This window comes from Paramisgurnus dabryanus, chromosome 22 (assembly GCF_030506205.2).
Source record: "Paramisgurnus dabryanus chromosome 22, PD_genome_1.1, whole genome shotgun sequence".
Classification (NCBI taxonomy): Eukaryota; Metazoa; Chordata; class Actinopteri; order Cypriniformes; family Cobitidae; genus Paramisgurnus; species Paramisgurnus dabryanus.
Genome location: NC_133358.1, coordinates 5870334 through 5892569, shown reverse-complemented (window position 1 = coordinate 5892569; position 22236 = coordinate 5870334). Strand labels below are relative to the sequence as shown.

General features: G+C 37.8%; 1 protein-coding gene across 5 annotated transcripts in view; it reads left to right on the top strand.

Moving 5' to 3' along the window:
* The window catches only part of trpc1 (transient receptor potential cation channel, subfamily C, member 1), a 204226-nt gene that overhangs the window by 146211 nt on the left and 35779 nt on the right, over window positions 1-22236 (top strand). For 3 of the 5 annotated variants that reach the window (XM_065294676.2, XM_073813193.1, XM_065294675.2), the window contains exons 4-10: window positions 6705-6813; window positions 7714-7868; window positions 8025-8126; window positions 8721-8923; window positions 12676-12807; window positions 14540-14735; window positions 14915-15251. In XM_065294676.2, coding sequence (XP_065150748.1) covers window positions 6705-6813; window positions 7714-7868; window positions 8025-8126; window positions 8721-8923; window positions 12676-12807; window positions 14540-14735; window positions 14915-15251 — 1234 coding nt within the window. Of the gene's footprint in view, window positions 1-265; window positions 470-839; window positions 1181-1273; window positions 1919-6704; window positions 6814-7713; window positions 7869-8024; window positions 8127-8720; window positions 8924-12675; window positions 12808-14539; window positions 14736-14914; window positions 15252-22236 lie in introns of those variants that run through there. The other 2 variants (XM_073813194.1, XM_065294678.2) reach the window with 1 other exon arrangement.

Below are 22236 nucleotides of genomic sequence, written 5' to 3'. Positions count from 1 at the left end.
CCAATTATCTCATCATTGTTTGTTTTACACGTGCTTCAGATCAGTCATGCCGAGGCTTTCCCCAAAGCGTTGCTATGGCGACGCAGCTCGAGCTCTTCGAAAGGGAACCTAAGTGTCCTTAAAATTGAGTAAAGTCCATGAGTGAAATCAAACTTTAATGCTTTTATCTAAGAATTAGATTTTGAGACTTCAGCCTGGTTTTTACAGGCAGGGTCACATAATTAGTACATGCATCCTTAAATAAAATGTTGTTTCTCTTTTTTAGGCACAACAGAAAAATGCAGATCTGGTTTGACTACACCAGTTCCTGCAGGGTTTTATTTGAAAGATGTCTGGAAGTCCTTTGTGTGTAACACTCACAGTTTTAGTCCACCAGAAATGATAAATTGCCTTAAAAACAAGATGATTTACTTGATGGGAGACTCTACCACAAGGCAATGGTTTGAGTTTTTTCAAAAAAAATTGCCAGGCAAGTCATTTAATGGCATTACTCTTATTATTCAGTACGATTCAGTTTATTTAATAAATACAAATTCATTTCTCTTTTATATTTTTTCATTGTGGCAAAGCAGCTTTACAGAAAATGCATTTTAGATAAAAACAGGGCAGAGAGGAATAAAATAATTGATACAGTTTTGCTGGTTTAAGGGTTGCTGGTTTATTTTTTTAAACTGTGATCCTAGAATGAGAACTACTGTACTATATGAACAAGACACTTTAACCAAAAACATTGTATATAGTTATGTTTTGTATGCCTCGATACCAGAAATAATACAATTGCCATATGTTACAGAATTAAGAAAAGCAAATATTTAATTTGACTAACTTTACTTATTTAGGTCTGACAAAAATTAATCTTCACGTTGATTCCCAGAATGGCCCCTTGATGGCTGTGGAGTTAAAAAATAATATCATTATTCACTGGAGGCCACATGGTTTGCCTCTGCAGTTTCGTAAAATGCCAGCAGCTGACCTGCATTATATCAGCAATGAAATTGATTCTATAACAGGTGGTCCTCATGTTGTTGTTGTCTTCACAATATTTGCCCACCTGGTTGTTCACCCAGTAACGTTTTATGTACATAAAGTGGCCAGAATTCGTCAAGCTGTGATTGCGCTATTTAAGCGTGCACCAAAGACTACTGTCATTATCAAGTCTGGAAACACCGGATTCACAAAGGTAAAGTACACTACATGACTGTCAAAGGGCCTAAACACTTTCCCTTTGCTTAGTTCTAGCACTTTTGTGTGACTATAGTTTGTTATGTTACAGAATGAATTAGGAAATGACTGGCACAGGATGCAGTTAAACACAGTTATGAGAGAGATGTTCAGTGATGTTAAGGGAGTGGTCTACTTCGATGTCTGGCAGATGACTTCATGTCACTACACAACTGAAGACATTCATCCAGCCAGTGTAGTCATCAGCAATGAGATTGACATGTTGCTCTCATATATCTGTCCTTCTTGACACATGTAAAATTAAAGCAAATATTTGATTTATTACAAAATAATTTACGCAAAACATCATCTGCACCAAAGTGTGTGACACAATAATCCGTCACAAATGTTCATATCATATATGCAAACTTTTAAATAGGGTGATTGATGTTAATGATTCTTTGTTTAAAGATGATTTATTAATTTAGTAATGTCCTTCAGAAGCGAAATTTCCCAGAAGACAAATGATTAACTCTAAAATACTCTTTTAGTATGGATAATCTTAGTATTGTTGTTGTTGTATATTTTTTTAATACATTTCTATTTTATTACAGCTGTTTCTTCCTTGTGTTGATGATACAATATTTTGTTCTAATTGTCTGTGCAGAGATTGGTTGCTGTGCTAATGTTCAGTTTTAAAGAGCTCACTCTGACAATGGCCTTTAGGCACATGGAACAAAAGTGGTTGCAATCAATTTATTTAAGCTACATTTAAACAAAAGTTTTTTGTTTAAATTTATTTTTCTATTTTTGTTGTTGTTTAAATGTAGCTTAAATAAATTGATTGCAACCACTTATCTTAAAAAATTGAGTAAATTGAATGATTTTCTTTTTCAGTGAGATTTCTTCTCCTGCCGATACAAGATCTTGTAAATGGCATACCTTATTTATAAAGTACTTTAATCAAATCTCTGCCTGGTTTAGGAGCTTAAGGGTATCCTGCAATTTAACCTTGTTTGTGTTTATTTTCTTAGGGGGAAGTTTGGTGTATTTTTGTTTTTTTTTTCAATTAGGTTAAAAATGGTCCCTATCTGTCACTAAGGCAGTATCCTACTATTTACAGTAGGAACAAATCTCTATACATTTGGAACCAATATGTACCTCTGAGGAACTAATATGAAAAATCTAAAGGTGTACTTACTGCCCCCGTGACAACTAGGGACCATTTGTAGACCATTTTATCTGACCGTTTTAAGACCTCTACAAAAATTACCAGAATCTCACAAAATCCTTCAGATATGTTAGATGAAATACTCATTAACATTTTCTAATTTTGTTGAGTTTTCATTTACATAAAATGTGAAATTCCTTGGTACCCCGAGGTAAAGAAGAAAGGAGTCATCTGTGACCTTAACCAAAACTCACAACACCACCTAGTGTCCTGTGTAGGGCATTCTACACAATTCTTGCCCAACTGTATGTGAATATCACTGCAGTATAGCAAGGTGTAACAAAGTGACCGAATAATAATCAATAAAAATACAGATCTCACCTACAGCCATCACATTACATGACATGCATTTTAGTAATATCACCAGTACATTTAACACAACAATGCACATAAGTAGAATATTGGCATTTATTTAAAGACGGTAAACTGACCTTGTACAGTTTATTTATTTATACCAAAATTGGCTTAAAATGTTTACAAATGACAATTAAATTACTCCTGAATAACAGGGGAGACACACCAAACCATATTAAAACTTCATATTCATAGCTGTGAATGATCAGAAATGTATATTTTCCAGCAAATAGTCTACAGAAATTGATGATCTGAAAACATTAGGTTAGCTTTTCTACGTTTACTCAAATGTTTGGTTGAGCACGTTTTTGAAAAATTAAAAACATAGGCTACTAAAGTTTTTTCATGGCAACAAGTAACATAATTTTGTAAAGTTAGGGTTCTTACAGTGGTACAGTATATGTAAAAAAAAAATGTTTACAATTTCACCACAACAGTTTACATGGCAGGAGTAATTTCTTTGTTTCTGACATCCATCTAAGAAGTGTTGTGACAAGTGCGGTTGATTGACACTACTGACATCTAGTTGATTTATTTCGGCATAACATACCTCAACCAGAAGAGATAGTACTCAAAAAGGGTTTTAATATCTATTAAATAAAGAAATAAAAACACACCCTTACAAATTAACAACAGTTTTATTATAGTTACAAAAAAACTAAGTTAAACTATACTGTAACAAAACTTTAATTACATTTACCATGTTTTTAGGTTTAATTTGTAGTTGCCTAAAACCATCAGTGTTTAAATTGATGTAAGTTGTGGTTGTCCCGGACTTCCTATAAGCCTGGAGGGCCCCCCTAGCCCTATAAAGCACAAAAATATAAATTAGGGGGTCCCCTGGTATTTATTAAAATTAAAAAACTCAATGAATTTAAAATTTTCGCGCCGAGCTGTCACAAAGAGATACTGTCTCGTTATTTATAGCAATTTTAGTAATAAACGAATCCAAAAGATTTCTGTCTGAAATAAATGTACAGTAAACTCTCAAGTGCGCCTCACGCTGTTTTCTGAAGGAATTGACTGAGGAGTTAATGTCTTTGCGTGTGGATTATATTCACCTCGTTGACGGTAAGAAAGAATCTTTAGCAATTTTTTAGGTTTAGTTTTTTTTTCTCTCAAGCTATTATTTCACACCAGTGGCGATGCTACCCTCACAACCAGTGGTGTAGTCTAGATTTTTGTAGTGAGTATACTGTGATTTTTCCCTCTCACCCTTATGCTCACTCGTCCTAGCGTGACACCTCATAAGCACCACCACACTCACAGATGCATACAGTAAAGATATTCATGTAACTTAGAGCATTCTGAAAGTGTACTCATGAACACATAAACTGAATGTGTTATCAACATGTCAGTTTATTATAAGAAAAAAAAGACTTTAGAGCCAATGGGTTTACAGCTGGGGAAACTGGACTGATTTTTAGACTGGTTTAGTGTTAATCAACATCTAACTCAGGAACAAAAGTTACTTAACTGTTAATTAAAATTAAATAAACTGTTTACAATCTTCAATCCGTGGCAAACACATGCATTGAAGGAGAAAAAATATTCACTCTTTCAATAGATATTATCTGACAACTATTGATAACATTACCATGTGTAATTTAATGGTGTAAATGTTTTTAATTAATACACATTTAAGATGACCATGAATTAACTATAATTTGCATAGTCATTGATATTAAAGCTTATTTTTTGCATATAATATAAGCATTGTCTAAAAATGAAAATAGGCTTATACATAATTATTATTACAAGACCATCTAGCCTAATATTTGCAAGTCTGAACTGAACATCAACGCAGACATGAATTTCCTCACAGAACTTTAAGATCATATACATCTTGAACGTAGATATATAAATGAACACATAGAAGGGAAGTTTTAACACTGTGAAGCACAAGCAAACATGCAGAGCAACTGAAGGCAGCTAAAAACCATCAGGATATTATCACGGGCTTATTTTATTGCATTTGGAGCCTTACCTCCAGATAAAGTAATAAACTGGACTGATGATTTAAATGTTGTACTCACATGTGCGTTGTAAGCTCTATGGATTTTATGTTTCAGCACTGCTTCACTCGTTCACTTCTCAGTGTCGCGTGAGCAGCTACACTGCAGGTTCGACTTCATTTGGCGCTAAGCAGACCTCTTGGTGATATCAAAGTACCGCGAGAGCGATTCAAAGCAGATTTCTCCATGTGATATCTGGAGTCGCTCTCGCGGTGCTTTACTGTCACTCGCCTGTGGCGCCACACCAGTCTGCTCCGCAGTCACTTTCGCGTCACTATAGGAATTTGATTTCATAGAAATTCATACGCCGATCGGATCGCGCAGTTCGCCAGGAAGTATATAGCCTAATATGTATTTCAACCCGCTAAAGTGGCAAGTGTAGCATGCTAATGGTCAGTGCTTCACATCTATATTATGACTAAAAGTTTTAAAATGTCACAAAACCATGCTGTTACGCATCCTCGCGCTATTTTTAGTGGGTATACGGAAATCCTTGACCATTTCCAGTGGGTATACGGCTTATACCTGCGTATCACGTAGACTACACCACCACAACATGGGAAAGCAATAGAAATCACAAATAAATGAAAATAAATTTTCTCTCTTTAATACTTATCGCTCAAATACGCATTATTCTGAAATAAATAACTATTTATAGAAAGTTTCTAAAACTTGGTAATGTTAAAACAATTTGAGCGCAAGAAGTGAACTGTTAAAGTGAACTGTTTTTTTGTGCGCACAGACGACATGGACGCACAATAAGCGCATGCTCGGAGACGCGCGTTTCAAAAATCATGCAAACACAAAATTACCTCGAAATATTACAGTCGTTCCCGTATTGTCATAAAAACAACAGTGCGTTATGTCTTAAAGTAAATGCAAACAGTTCAGAAAGAAACCAGATGTGTGTCAGTATATGGATCCGTGCATATTTCCCGTATGGATCCGTCTTAAAGTGGCAGTACCTGAGTGCCCCTTAAGAAATCTTTCTAATATAAATCATTATATTAATTAAACAAGAGAAGACAAATTGAAAATTACTTCTGTAGCTTTAAAAAGATTTGTTATATTTAATTTATACAATGAAGAAGACAGTGTTATAATTCATTTATTTGTATTTCTGTAGATACTATTGTTAGACCTTACTTTATTTGTTCTATTTTTATATGGTTATAATTTCTTAATTTGTTCTCATCCCCCCCCCCCCACAGTTTTGGTGATCCGAAAATTATTCGATGTAAGAATCAAATAACGCATTGCAATCCATTTAACCATAGGCCTATTATATTGTAAAATTATGTAATTTGAGAGTAGGCATTGATGTCCACCCTATTTCACCAAAGTCTACTCAGTTTAAAATGTCGCCATATGTGCCATACTGTTTAAGTATTGTTACTTTACATTTAACCTTTTTAATACTCTTATCCTTGGTGTGTTGCCTAAATGTATAGTTTAATGTCTTCAAATATTACGTTATATGTGCAGACATCCATCGCTTATGTAACAAGATGCTCATCGGTGGTAAGCGCGCATGCGCGTTCTCACTCAGCCTCATCAGCACCAGCGCAACACAGGACATCGCGATGCTCCTGTCTGCTCTTACGTATGTTTTCGTTTGGCCGGGATTTGGTTATTAACAACCTTAGGATTACATTTATACATGCGCATTAATGTGGATTATCGCTATCAATCAATGCTGAATAATACTTTGCGCTTTCGATTCCCGGATGTCATCCGCATGATAACGGAATCAACCTCTATCATTTATAGTCGAGGCCTCATCATAGAGCTTAACCTCCTTTACATCAGGATTGATCGGCGATTGTATTCGTACTTGGATTTAGGTGGTTTCATGCGTATAAAGGTGTAAGGCTTTGTTCAGTGGGATGCACATCAGTGCTTTGCCGTATTCTCTCTCTGTTATAATGGCTGCTCTTTATCAGGGCACGGACTCGTCCTCTCCGGATAAATATCTGGCGTTAAAGGACGTCAGAGAGGTGAAGGAGGAGACCACTTTGGATGAGAAGCTCTTTCTGTTGGCCTGCGAGAAGGGTGAGCTCATGTGTCACATTACTGTTGTATGTCTGCTAGCAATAATGCTATATGTTTAGTTTTATGTTTTAGTTGAATCTTAATGTTTAGTTTAGTATAATAACAAGTATTTAAAAATCTGATCTTGAAAAATATGGTATTCAAGAAGTAGCCTTTTGAAAAAGATAGATTTTAGACTTTAACTTTAAAATTGAACAACTTTCAGTATTGTTAAAATAGTGACAGAAACATTTGAAAATAGTGCATCTGTTAGATTATATTTCAATAGTCAAATATACAGCTTGCTATTAGAGAGTCTGTATGGAATATTGAAAGAGGACTTTTAAAGTGAACTGCATAAAAAATAAGAATTGTTTGTTTGGTTTATTATATAGCACATTTAATTTATTGCATTATACAGCATAATAACTTGAGGCATCTGCAAACAAATAACACTAGACTTTATTTAATTTGAACCTAAATCATATTTGCAATAACTTTAAATCAGCTATGAATTCAGGTCCCTTCAGCGTTGCTGTATTTTGTTAAACTACATTCATAGTAACACTGAAATAATGAATTGTACTTTCCAATGGTTACATTGTGCAGACAGGAGTCAGTTAGGAGCCTTTCTTACCATATAAAGTCATTTCAAACATGGCTCAGAGAGGAATATCTCTCCTTTAAGGGCTCAGTTTTTCCATCACAGATCCCTGACTGCTGTGTTTTCTCAGTGATAACCTATTAAGGTGAATTGTATACATTTACACATTTAGCAGACATACAATGCATTCAAGCTGTTCATTTTATCAGTTTTTGTATCCCTGGGAATCAAACCCTTGCATTGCTGTAATGCTGCCAACTGGGTTACAGGAAGACTTTGACTGGACTGATGTATTAATGCCTGATGGTATTTTTCAGGTGATTATTATATGGTAAAGAAGCTTCTTGAGGAGAAACGACAAGGTGAATTAAACATTAACTGTGTTGATGTGCTGGGGAGAGATGCTGTCACCATTGTAATTGAAAATGAGAATCTAGACATTTTGCAGTTGCTCTTAGACCATGGCTGCCAGGTAAGCATACGCTTATGTTTTTCAAGTATTACATAACATTGGATGAAACGAGTTTGTTTATCTGAGATGTGTGTGTGTGTGTGTGTGTGTGTGTGTGTGTGTGTGTGTGTGTGTGTGTGTGTGTGTGTGTGTGTGTGTGTGCATGTGTTTGAGCAGGCCACAGATGCATTATTAGTGGCTATTGATGCAGAAGTTGTAGGAGCTGTTGATATCCTGCTGAACCATCGGCCTAGACGTTCTTCAAAGCCTTCCATGGCGGTTAGTCTCTTTGACATTTTTCCTCCATAGTTTAGTGTTGTCAAACAAGTACATTATATCCACAAGGAATACATTTCTTTGTACCTATATTACTTCTTGTACTACATATTACTTATTTCACCATTTCCACCTACTATATAATAGTCATGTAGGAATGTACAGCCTTAGGTTCAAAATAGTTATTTATAATTTTCTACTACACCTAAACTTTAGAATAAGAGATATAAATGATTGTATTTGATACGTTGGTACTTGGCAACAATCTGCTAACCATCTACCAGCAGAAACAAACTCCAGAAGCTGACAAAATTTGTTAGGAACAGCCAAACCCTGGTAAACAGGTCTATATATGCCCCCTACTTCTATATTTATGTACATTGTTTATTGGATCATTTTACAATTTTACAGTATTTAATAGCATGAAGAAATTACTGCGACAGGAAAAACTTTTACACATGCCATCATGATGGTCAAAGAGGAGTTTTAAATGATAAAACTACAGGTGGACTTTAAAGAAAGACTGCATGTTGAATAAGATATTAGTTATCCTTGAAACTGAGTTCATGTTACTAAATCAGATCTTTTTGTTTCTAGAAATTGATGCAGCGCATCCAGAACCCAGAGTATTCAACTACCATGGATGTTGCTCCAGTCATTCTTGCAGCCCACAGGAACAATTATGAGATTCTGACCATGCTATTAAAGCAGGACATCTCGCTTCCCAGACCCCACGCTGTTGGTTGCGAGTGCACCCTCTGCAATGCAAAGAACAAGAAGGACAGTCTTCGTCACTCAAGGCAACCATTTTTTCTGACCATATCTTTTAATAAATGTTTATTGTCTTATTTGACTTATAATTACCTTAGTTTTTTGACAATGTTTTGGACATGGACCAGTAAATACCCTAGGTTCCCTTTCTGTCACTCACTTAACTTTGTGTCGGTGTAGGGATTTGACCTTGGGGGACCAATTACATTTGAAAACGTGCCAATGAAAATTGGAGAGTTTGCATGGCAAGTTATGCCCAATATTTCCCGGTATATAGTGAAGAGTGCGTGCACCATTCATTTAGATTTCTACTTTAAAGACGAGCTGTGCACATTCACCTGCTCCGAGGTTTATTTACTTTTACCCTTGCGGCTGTTCCATTGCACAGAAAAGGCCCTTGGTTGCTTCTCACAGCTAAAATTGCAAATGTCCTGAGGTTGGTCCACCACAGTTTGTATCTAATCCAAAACACATCCTTTCCATGCTTGTTCAGCTTAAGTGCGGCAATGCAGTCTGAGGCTAAAGCTGAGACAGCAGCCATGCTTACCTGGGCCGCCCAATTACTGGGCTGGAATGGACTCCTTTTCCCTCCTCTAAGCACTTTAGGAAGATTCATACTTCTACTTTCTGCCTGTGTTGCCCTGCCATTATACCGCAAATCGCTTGTTGGCAGTTTCTATGTTCCACTGTGATAAGTTTCTTCACCACTGTTTTGAGTTAAGGCAATGACAAACAATGGTAATTGAAACTGAGCAAATCATGTTGTAGTTGGAGCTGATTGATGTTAAGAAACTGTATTTTTTAGTGGAAATTTATAAAAACATAAATGCAACTATTAAATTAATTGCTTGATCTCTAAATTAATGTTTATGTTCTCCATGCTTTTCACCGAACTTGTCAGTGCAGAAAAACATGCCGGAAATGCAATGCTAGCAAGTTTACCAATCGTTACAGAAGAGGTGTTGAAGAGGTTGTCTATTGTATGGTAAAGGGTACTGACTAAGATACATTACTATGCGTAGGCTACCTGGTAGACTTGGTTCTGCTTAAGGAAGGTTGCAGCATATCTTTGACCTTTATGTCTTGAATTGAGCTCATTACAGGCTTCCATTCAAAATGCTGTGTGTGCAGGAACCTCCATGTCGGGCCCCTAGCCAGGAAGCGAGAAACTTAGTTCAGGGGAATCTGCTTAACTGCTGTGAAAGTTGTAGATGCCTGTCTTGCATGCAGAGATCGTGGTCCTACTGGCCAAAGACACAATAGAGCCAGTTCCTCCAGCTGATATTTAGAACCCCTAGAAAAGAGGTGGGTTATGACCAATTTTGGATCTTGCATTTTTGAATGCTCCGTCCCCAAGATTGGTTTGCAGTTATCAACCTGAAAGATGCACATATCTGGACCGGTCCCCTAGTTATATTGGCATGTCAATTGCCTCGAGTTGTTGGCAGTACGTCTTGCACAGAACCGCCTGATATGGCTGTCACGGGGAAAGGACGTGCTAATCCGCACAGACAACATGGGCACCATTGTGAACATCATCCAACAAGGTGGTATACGCCCCTTACAAATGTTGCATCTCGCCCGCCATCGCTTTTTGTTGAGTCAGAAGCATCTGAGGTCACTTCGAGCCATTCACATCTTTGGCGTGCTAAATTATGGGGCCACAAAGCTCTCACAAGCAGCACTCCCAGACAAGATGGTCCAGATAGTTTATTCCTTGACCGAGGGAGCACTCGGCACAGACTCACTGACACAGAGCTGGCTTTGTGCCTGCGCGAATATGCATTTTCTCCAGTGAGCTTTCTCGCACAAACACTGCAAATTAAGAGAGGACGAGAACCAGGTCCCTACTGGCCCATCTGGACCTGGCAATGGCACCTCACTTGCAGATTACTATGAGGAAAGGCCTGCTTTCTCAGAGACGAGGCACTTTATGGCACCTGCATCCGGAAACTCCATGTTTGGTTCCTGGATAGAACATGGAAGTTCTAATTGGCCTACCCCAGCAGGTAGTGCACAGCATAGATATGTATAAAGGCTAGATGTCTTACCGCCGAGTCCCTAACAGCATCACCTGGCGGCCATCTTACCACAGGGCGCTCGCTCACTCGTAGCATTGAGTTTAATGGTGCAGGTACTTTTAAATGACCATAACTTGCTCAATTTTCTACCGATTTTCAAACGGTTTGGTTTTTTACAAACGCTATTAACGTGGCTATAATTCTGGATGCTTTAACATGTTTAATGAATTTTTTATTTATTTTTAGTATAGGTATGCAGTGTCATAGTTACATCTTTGACGTTTATAACAAACCAAACCGTTTGAAAATCGGTAAAAAATTAAGCAAGTTATGGTCATTTAAAAGTACCTGCATCATTAAAACTCAATGCTACGAGTGAGCGAGCGCCCTGTTGTAAGATGGCCGCCAAAATGCGGACGTTCCACTCAATTGGCCAGCAGCGCGGACGAGACATCTAGCCTTTATACATATCTATGGTGCACAGTATCACTGCAGATTGAGCACTGTCTACAAGACATGCTTACGCTCTGAAGTGGAACCTGTTTGTCAAGTGTTGTTTTTCTTGTTGAGAAGACCCCGGAAATGTTCGGTCAGCAAGGTGAATGTTGTGAAGGCTGTCTCCCCCAACCCCCAAAGATTATGTTTGCTGTGATTTCTGCCCACCATGTCTGCAGGTTAGTTATGGCGCTTTTCCATTGCATAGTACCCCACGGTTTAGTTTAGTTTGGGTCGGGTCAGCTTACTTTTGGGAGCTTTCCATTGGGTGCAGTACGTAGTACCCGATACTTTTTTTCGTACCACCTCGGTTGGGGTTCCAAGCGACCCGAGCTGATACCAAACGTGACGCGAAAACACTGTAGATCACTGATTGGTCTGAGAGAATCGTCACGTCATCGCTATAATGTAAATATTAGCTTTAGCTTACTGCTAGCTTGCACTGTCTCAAGCAAACATGTTGTTATCTGTGTTCTGCTATAAGTTTCCAAACACCCATTTATCGATGAAAAACATCCGCAGGTTGAGAATCCGGGACACCATAACAGTTTTTTCCAGACTTGCAGTTTGTGGCGGCACATTCGCGACGTGCACGTCCGCATTATATATGCTTAAATGCAACTTGAATGAGGCTCAGCGGAGCGCCGTCGACTGACGCCACGGGTCGGGTGTTTGAACAGAAACTGTCATGTGAGACAGAGGTAGTTATAAACGCGATGTGCAAACATCTATTTGTGGTGGCCAATTTTAATTTTGTGGCAGACTGAGAAATAAATGAATGTATGGGAATGTACAACAACGCTCTCACGTGTATGATGTCACAGCAGTACGCAGCGTAAATATAACGACACGCCTATAATCCCTCCCAATGCGAAGTGATACTAAACTCGATGGAAAAGCTAACCACGCCAAAGTGAGGTGAGCTGACCCGACCCAAACTAAACTAAACCGTGGGGTACTATGCAATGGAAAAGCGCCATTAGTAGGTATGCACAACCTGGTTGTCAGGTTTCTTAAGGGGACAAGGAGGTTAAATCCACCTTGTCCTCCCTCTTGGGACCTATCCTTGGTGTTGAAAGCACTCCAAGGAGCCCCCTTCTGAGCCTTTGCAGTCAGTGCAGCTTAAGGTTAAAATATATTAATCATACACTGACCAGTATTTAAATCCTATACTGTAATAAAGTGTTTTCTAACCATCTGGTTAATTTAAGTAAAGGATCATGTGCAAGGCAGGTTTTATATTTATTCATTTATGTGTCATGCAGGTTTCGTCTAGATATCTACCGGTGCCTTGCCAGCCCATCTTTGATCATGCTTACAGAAGAAGACCCCATTCTCAGAGCTTTTGAGCTCAGTGCTGACCTGAAAGAGCTAAGCCTGGTGGAAGTGGAGTTTCGGTAATGAGTTAGTGATGGATAAAAGCAGGGGTGTCAAACTCATTTTAGGCTGAGGGCCAGATGGTAAATAATGCCACGAAGTGCGGGCCGGATAATTTTTTTTAAACCTTAGTGTGCTGATAATTGTGTTAAAATTAACTAAACAAACCAATTAATTAATTTGTTTAGCAAGAAAACTAGAGAAACACACAGCTCTGTGAAAACTACATTTCATAAGGTCACACTCATACTGTACATATTAAACACACAAATTTAAATCTGTACAAAATCCACTGGCCTTATAGGTTGAAAAGCTTTAATTTAACTTATTTTGCCTTAATGCCAAAATTATTTATAAACCATTCACTTTTCTTTGGAATATATTTGTAATGAGAACAGTCATTTAGAAAATGAAAATGCTAGATGGGGCAGTGGCCCAAACCAAAAATGGCACTATTGGGGTGGTACTATTATTATGGTTTTAACAAAGTATTATAAATATTATGTGTTATATTACTAGCATCAACTTAGACATGTGATTATAATGGGAAATATAATAACAAGAATTAAAGTGTGACAATCTGCTAAATATTCAATATGATTTACCTGCTGGCTTGATGGAGCTTTGAATCCATGTTTGTAATGTTGAACTGCCTTTAGCAGCCTCCCTTTCCGTTCTCTGTCGTTATTTTGTGAAGGCATTCGTGTTTTTTTATTTTTTGTCTAAAAAAGTGTGCCAACAACAGCAAATTTAGTGTTTATATTAACTTAGATCTGATCGGGAACATTAAATCCCTTAGACAAGCATTGTAACGTTAATACTAAGAATGTGGATATTTTGTCGTTTGCTTGCTAAGTTGTTAGCACTTTTAGAACATCGACAGCAAATCATTACCGGAAGAATTACATAACAAACTTCCAAATTACGAATTCTGCGGTTTAACAACTGATATAATGTAATGAATCTACCTGTTAATGCAACGAACTTTGGAAACTGTCGTCTTCGCTCTCCAGGCAGAGAGTGGACACAGAGATGCTGCGGAGCGGGCGGGAAAACACAAAGTGGATTACTGGAATCAGTGGATCTTTAGGGGAGCGGTAACAATGAAACGGCAAGATTTTTGGGCACCGTGTTTAGTCTGTTCCGCGTTTTGCTGGTTTCCGCAAGTCTCTCATATTAAAAACGAACTAGACACCCGCCTGAAAGGGTTTTTAAAATATGTATTTCATATTTAATAAAACTGTATAAATCATCATGCGGGCCGGATTGGACACCTTTGCGGGCCGCATCCGGCCCGCGGGCCGCATGTTTGACACCCCTGGATAAAAGTCTCACAGGAATTTCAGCTAAATTTAATCTCATAATGCTTTCTTCTCATAGTTTTGACTTTTTTTCTCAAAACATTATTACTGTATTCTTATAATGTTATGAAATAGTTCCTGAAATTAAGATTTTTTTATTTTTGCACTAAAACACAAAATACCCAGAAGAGCGCCAAAATGTTAATTTTGGACCATGTATACTGTACAGCTAACAGAAACAGGCCCACGTACCTTTTCTATGTTATAAAATACTACAAAGTACTCCATGTTAAACAATTACTATTTTTATAAGACTTGATAACCACCAGTTCAAGATGTTTCCCTGCCCTCAGCCTGAGATAGAATAGGATACCTTTTTTAATGCTTGTTTTACAGAAAGATAAGTTGTCTTTTAATGATTATTCCGCTTGTAATTCTGTTTGTATTAAAGGAATGATTATGAAGAGCTTGCTAAACAGTGCAAGATGTTTGCCACAGACCTGTTGGCTCAGGCCCGTAACTCTCGTGAGCTGGAGGTCATACTAAACCACACGTCCAGTGAGGACCACATCAACAAAAGAGGGCTGCTTGAGGAGCGCATGAACCTCAGTCGACTCAAACTGGCCATCAAATACAACCAAAAGGAGGTAAATACGGATGTTTCTTTAATGGCCAATACCGATATCTGAAGCCAATACTGTTGATATTATGGCATTACATATAGAACACAGCGTAATAAAAGGGAATGTGATTTAAACAAGTTTAAATACTTTGAAAACAGTTTGTTTCATGTGTTGTTATTTGTTTTATGTGTTTTCCTTTATAGTTTGTGGCCCAATCCAACTGTCAGCAGTTTCTGAACACAGTGTGGTTTGGAGAGATGGCAAGCTATCGACGCAAGCACACATGCTTAAAGATCCTGTCTGTTTTGAGCGTGGCGCTGCTGTGGCCGCTGTTGTCCGTCTGCTACCTGCTGGGACCTCGATCTCGTGTTGGCCATGTCATCCACACACCGTTTGTCAAATTCATCATCCATAGCGCCTCCTACTTTACCTTTCTGCTGCTTCTAAACTTGTACTCACTGGTCTACAATGAGGATAAAAAGAATACCATGGGTCCTGCTTTAGAACTGATTGACTACCTTCTTATCCTCTGGATCATTGGTAAGTGAAAGCAACATAATTTCCAATGTATGGTACACCATAATTGGAATGTGACTAATGCATTTAACCCATATAGTGAGTAGTGAACATACACACTGCAAGTACACACAACCCCGGAGCAGCAGGCAGCTATCAGTGCTCTGTGCCAGTAAAGGTCAAATTATATTTCTGCTTAGGATCTACGCCGAGCTGTTAAATATCCACTAAAAAACACTAAATACAAACACTGTAAACTATATGGGTCGATCTTTTGTTTGTTATTTTACTTTTTGGCATTTAGCACCAGCGCTTTATATTGTGAAGGCAGATCATTTGTAACATCTGTATCATTTGTAACATTCTGATGAATCATACACATTACAAAAAGGAATGTCCATTAAAAATAAAAGATTAATTTTGATTTATCAACCTTAATTCATATAGATAAATACATCCGGGGAGTATAATATATATGAATGTATAATGACAGTAAATGCACTGGTGCTCTCCCTCAATTAATACATTTAGATCCTCGTACAAGTCCATTAGTGTGACCGATCAATTACACAGATCATGTTTATTGCAGCGGAAGTGGAAAACACAACTTAGATGTGTTGTGTTTAGAGCACATTTGGGTAATCCCACAGTGTTAATTGTTGTCAATAGCACAACTGAAAATGTACAGGTTTAAGTTTGGTTTTAGAATGCAGTTGTCCCTCCTGTGAATAACCAGACTACAGTATGTGTGAATGTTTGTGTGTACCTGGTAATTATCACCAAAGATAGGAATACCAGTATTTTTGTGACTTTGTGGGGACATTTTGAGGTCCCCATGAGCAGTGTTGGGAAAGTTCACTTTCTACATGAACTAGTTCAGTTCACAGTTCACAAATTTAAAAATGTAAAAATTTTGAACTAGTTCACAGTTCCAAAAATGAACTAATTTATAGTTCTTTTCCTCATATTATTTAAAAAAAATTATTGCCATCATAGCCCATATAGAACCACATACAGCAATTATTTGATCAGTTTTAACACTGAAGCTAAATGCGTCAGATTTCATCTTCATATCCAACTTTAAATCCTTATCCAACCAGGGTTTGCATTAGCATTGACTGTCTTTTAATTTTTGTATTTGCTTGCACATACCTAGTTGAAAGGCTAGCCGGGTGCTTTAAGGGGGTCGCACACCGGGCGAGAAGCGCTACAAGGCGTCGCGTGTAGGACAACTCGCAGGTATTGCACACCGCACGTGCACGTTAAATAGCGTAAGCTTAGTCAGAGTCTATTTGAAGATCCAGAATATGCGTTAGCAGCCTATGGGACACTTCACCCATTTGCATAAAGGTTTGTACAGTTAGAACCCCAGTCATGTTTTTGAATGGTCATCATTTTCTCAGTTGCCACTGAGACAGGAGAAATATTTAAATTAAGACATTAAACTGAGAGAGCGTGCCGTTCACAGGCCCCAGAATGAACGAGTTCACAGTAGGGGTGTTCATCGTTAACCAATTAACCGTTAAAAAATGTTAACCGAGTGAAACATTTTCCACAAGAAGTAGTCATGACCAGTTTTCTAATATGAAGCGGGCAAAGAAAAGCACAGCGTGGGAGCACTTTAAAATCGAGAATGACGGGGCAAAATGCAAGTATTGCAATGCAGTGCTTATATACTTCATGTACAACCTAGGGTTGCTGCGGTGACAGAATTTTCCCACCGGTTAATGCATGCAGACGTGCGCATTTTACTTTCACTTTTGAATTACGCAACTGTTTAAATGCAGCGCTTGCGTAAGCTGCGTTAAATAGCGTATGAATTTGCGTGCAATGCGAGTGCAACAGCTGGTTTAATTAAGTGCTTGAGTCAATGTGCGCAGGTAATTCTCTCAGAACTCGCCAGTTCCAAGCAGTGCAACCGGCTACTCCTCCATAAAGCGCTGCTTGAATGATGGGTTTATTTTTTTCTTGATAAAAAATACAACAAAACGATCTCGCTTATATTAAACATCATATATGTACATTATAACAAAAACGAGTAAGCACGCGGCTTCTGATATCGTCTGGTCATTCAGCTCGCCTCGCAAACTCTGACAGAAATAAATGAAATCTGACACCTGCTGCTCTGTGACGTGACGCGCGTTCAGCTCCGCTGAATTCAGGCAGCAGACACATTCAGTTGTTGTTAGTGTTTGCTCTCTCTAACGAAACTAGATGATTTAATTACAAGAAAATATCAAAACGATGGTGAAAGACAGTGTCAGGGTGGGCAAGTGATCTAACCGGTGAGAGGCTGAAGCACCGGTAATCACCGTTTAACCGACTATCGCGACAAACCCAGCCAACACCCGGGCATCATAGAGAGGCGGCCGTGGAGCCTGCGAGTACCTTCGCCCAGCCTACCATCCCCGCGAACGCAAAAGTCAGTGACATACTTAAACTGCTCTGTCTTTACCGCTGCGTTTTATTTCTATAAATTAATTTAGTTTTAAATGTGGTCCAACCAGTTATTAAAGGTGTTAAAAATTAACTACCCCTTTCTCGTGTGTCTGTATCTCTGGGTTGCGGCGCACATAATATGGTTAACCGAGCATTAACCGCTAAGGGTGTCGGTTAACAGTTAATTAAAAACTTGAAAACATGCAGCCCTAGTTCACAGTAACGTTCATCAGGCAGTAATACAGTACGTTCAGTTCACGTTCGCCCAAAATATGAACGAGTTCATGAACTTTTGTTCAACTCAAACACCGGTTTGACAGTTATATTTTGACCCTGGCGAGTCACGAAAACCCCTGACATAATGCATGCTGGATGTATGTAATTGTGCAATATATACGTTGTTTAATAACTACATATGTTGAGGTGCTTTCCAAATGTATGTAAAGGTATGGATCCAGACTTTTTCATGATATCCAATTACTTTAGCATATTTTCCATTTATTTATAATTTTAATTTCCTATTGCAATCGCCAGAGTTAACTGCAAAATTCCTTTTTGCAGCAGCATTTTGAACCAGCTGAAGCTTGTTTACTTGGTTTGCGTGAAGATTTTTTTGCGAACTGCGCGTCTGTCTTGACACCTCTCTGTTCATTCATTGCTCTCCAGCGTTGAAATGTTTCTCCATTAACGACTCTGGTTACATTAAGTTACGTTCTTCTGACAATTTTCTCCTATTCCCAGCGGCTTTAAAAAAGTCTTTCTTTTGCGTCCTACTTCGGGGTTTTTCTCTTCCATGGTGCAAATTCGAGGAGGAAAGCAGGATCGACAATGAAAACAAACCGAAACTTAAGACAGAGTTTCATGCGTTATGCGCATGCGTCGCCTGTGTAAAGTAACTGGAGCGCGCACGTATCTCACAAGGATCATAATGGCAGTGATTGACAAGCCAGAGGGCCAATGATGATTGCGATGACCGCAAGAGCAATTGGCTGATGTTTTTAAGGCCTTATCTTGTGCCCAGATGACGTATATTAATATTATTATTTTCAGTGCACCTAATAAATAGTCTTTTATCATTTAGTAATGACAGTTTCAAGTAATATTGCAAAAATGTATAAAACAAACATCCTCTTTTCCACCTTTAATCAGAGTAAAATAACTTTTTTATTGTAACAGATTCCATTATATGAATTATTTTACATATTTTCAAATTTTTTCTCTATTTTTTAAAGGGCCCATGGCATGAAAATGTTAGCATTTCCACTTTGTAGGTGTGAGCAATAATGTGTTGTTTTGGGTTTGTCCTTTAAAATGCAAGTGAGCGTATGAAGTGCAAACACTGATCGCAATGATGGTGCTGTCAATTATTTTCTCTCTCTCTTTCTCTCTACACTAAATGGCAGTGCTGTGGTTGGATAGTGCATATTAAGGGGGCAGAATTAGGATAATAAGAGCTTCTTATGACAACATAAAGAGGGCCAAATTTCAATGACCTATTTTTTGCTCACACTTACAAAGTGGCAATGCTAACATTTTCATGCCATTGCCCCTTTAAATTCTTAGAATTTTTTAATAAGCTTACAAATGTTTTATGAGCTGACTGATACATAAGTGTTTCATGTGTTTATTCTACTGTCCAAGAACATATAATCTTTACAAACAATATACGGTATATGATTAGGTCAAATGATTTAGAATAATATATATGAGAATTTTTTATATATTCTCCTTTGTTTACATTAGATTTTATAATGTAAACAATGGATCTACTGTAAACATTGTTAAATAGACTAAAAATACATTCAATGAATTCAGTGTTCTTATAGCTGCAAGTTTTTTATAGGGAAGCAGTCTGTACCTATGGCCTGAATGGAGAAGAGTAAAACATGAGTTGAGAGGGTGGCTGGGATTTTGTATTATGATGTTTTCTCTACGAATGATAGGAGTGTCAAAAAGAATTGACAAGTTGGAAGTAGGGAGATCAATAATTTTTTAGGAAGTGTTGGTGATTTTAAGTAGCTTATTTCTGTTGGTGAGAGAAAGCATAGTGAAAGAGCAAGTGGCACAATACAGAAGGATGGGTTTGATAATACCTCTGTACAAAAGAAGAGATGTGGTTTGAATGAGAGAGTCCTAAGTTTGGGGATGACAAATAGTCTTTAATTACAGTGTCTATGAATGTCTGTGATGTAGTGGTCAAATATCAATTTGTTATCCAAAATCACGCCAAGATATCTGCATGGACTGTAATGATTCAGATCAGAGGGTCGTTGTTTTTTGGGAACAGGGACAATGGTGGCTGTTTTTCAGAAAGTGGGGACAGTTGCTGTGTTTAGTGACTCTTTGAACAGCGAATAAAGAACAGGAGGGAGCCCCAAGGCACAGTTCTTAAGTAGCCTACCAGTGATCACATTTGGGCCAGGGGCCTTTACCAGTCTTGCACCTCCGTATCAAACCTGGCAAAAAAAAATGTTCAGGTTTTTGGTGAACGAGTTGAGATCAGCATGTGTAGAAATGCTGGCTTTCCAAGTGGTTCCAGTACGTGTTTTCACTTTGTGAAAGGCCTGTCTGGTGTTCATGCTGCTAAAATCCTTTCCAATTGGTCCTTATATGCAAGTTTTGCATAAAATATAAACACAGCTGATAAGCGTGAGAAATTATCAAGGGAGATAGTATGGGCTAAGTGAGAGAGTCAGGTGTGTAGACGCGTGGATCTTGATGTTATTGTTTGTTTATATAAACACAGACCCTCCACCCCTCTCCTCTTCCGCAACTTATAAAAACCGGAAGTATTGCCCTATGGCAAACAGCTGTATGTCCGTGTATGTTTTAAAGATCGCTCTGCATCTGATCTCTATCAAAAGTCCTTCACAAGAATTGAATTATCTCAGCTTTTTGCTCCAAATTTGGTGTTTTTGATGAAACCTACACATATTTGAGAGGTGATAAAAACAGAACACATGAAGGTAGGATGAAACTGATTTTTTTTTGTTTGAAAGCAGAGGGTCTGTTCTTTTATTTCATATATTGTATGTTTATATATTTAAAAAGGAGCATTTTCTGGAAGGCATTAAACTTTTATGAAAACCATGAAAAATGCTGGCGGTGAAAGAGTTAAAACACTAAGTTGGTGTGTCCAAGCTATATAAAAGAGCTTTAGAGCTATAAGAATTGACATCCAACAATTACCGAAAGTGCAGAAATGACAACGAAGAGCACAAATAACCGAAATACAATGTATAGTATGAGAATCACAAAACTTAAGTGAGAAAAAAAGTTAAAACAAAATACCACTGCACATGGGATTCGAACCCAAGACCTCAGGATCCCAAGGCACTTACTGCAAGCATGGCACTTACTGCAAGCGCCACTGAGTAAACCTGGTGTAACTAGGCTGTGGAAAAAAGGTTTCAGAGATGCAAGCCTCACTGAAATGACACAACAAAGCAAAAATAAACAGAAATACAAAGTATAGGACAATCAGATAATTTAAACGGCAGTGAATTCGTGAAGAACATTTTGTACAATAATGAACAACATGGGCAAATTTTGTCAGATTTGTTTTAATATGACAAATAGACAACGTCACAGGCACGGTCACTTGGACTTTGGAGCTGTATTTCTAAGAAAGAGAACAGAATATCAAAAATGTTTTTAGTCATTTCTGTGTGGATTACTGTAAGGAATTAAAAACAATAAGCATGAGAAGAGCAATCAAGTGTACTAAGTAGAATTTTCATAGATCAAACAGATCACCAGTTATAACCATTTGAACATTGAATTATTGAGCTGATGGTGGCGCTATAGTGTTACTGCTAGAGACCCCATTTTTGGCCACATGACTATTTATGACCACCACTACAACTGTGCCAAATTTAAACATTTTCCTACTTACGGTTCATAGGGCTGCCATAGACTCCCATTGGGGAAGAAGAAGAAGAAGAAGAAGAAGAAGAAGAAGATGAAGAATAATAATACTGACAATTCCAATAGGTGCCTCAGCACCTTTGGTGCTTGGCCCCTAACAATGCTGACACATTCAGACATCATTACTCATCCTACAAATCTCAACAATGGTGACAATCATCAAACAAATTCAGATAAAACGATCAACTGCAATGCATGCTGGGAGTCATACATTTGTTTAGTACTACGATGATACCCAGCATGCATTGCAGCATGAAGCTTTCTTTTGTTGATCGTCACCATTTATGAGATTCATAGACCGATTCATGATGTCAGAGATAGATTCAGTAGTTTAATCTTCTTAATGTGTTTTTATAATTCTCAAAATAACAGACCTTACCCTGCATCCAACTAGTACTGTAATACCCATTTCTTACACATCTTTAACAGTATTTCATTAATATCATTTAGGTATATCTACAAGATTTAAACTACTTGATAACATTAGATCTTTGTTTTTTTTTTTTGCAAACGTGATATTGATTCAATGGTATTAACATTGACAAATCAACGATTTTTAACATTGTTTCAATGGTTACATGCTATCTGGGATGTTTCCTGATAATGTCTCCTGGAAGCAGTGCTTTAAGTGGGCCGGAACGCG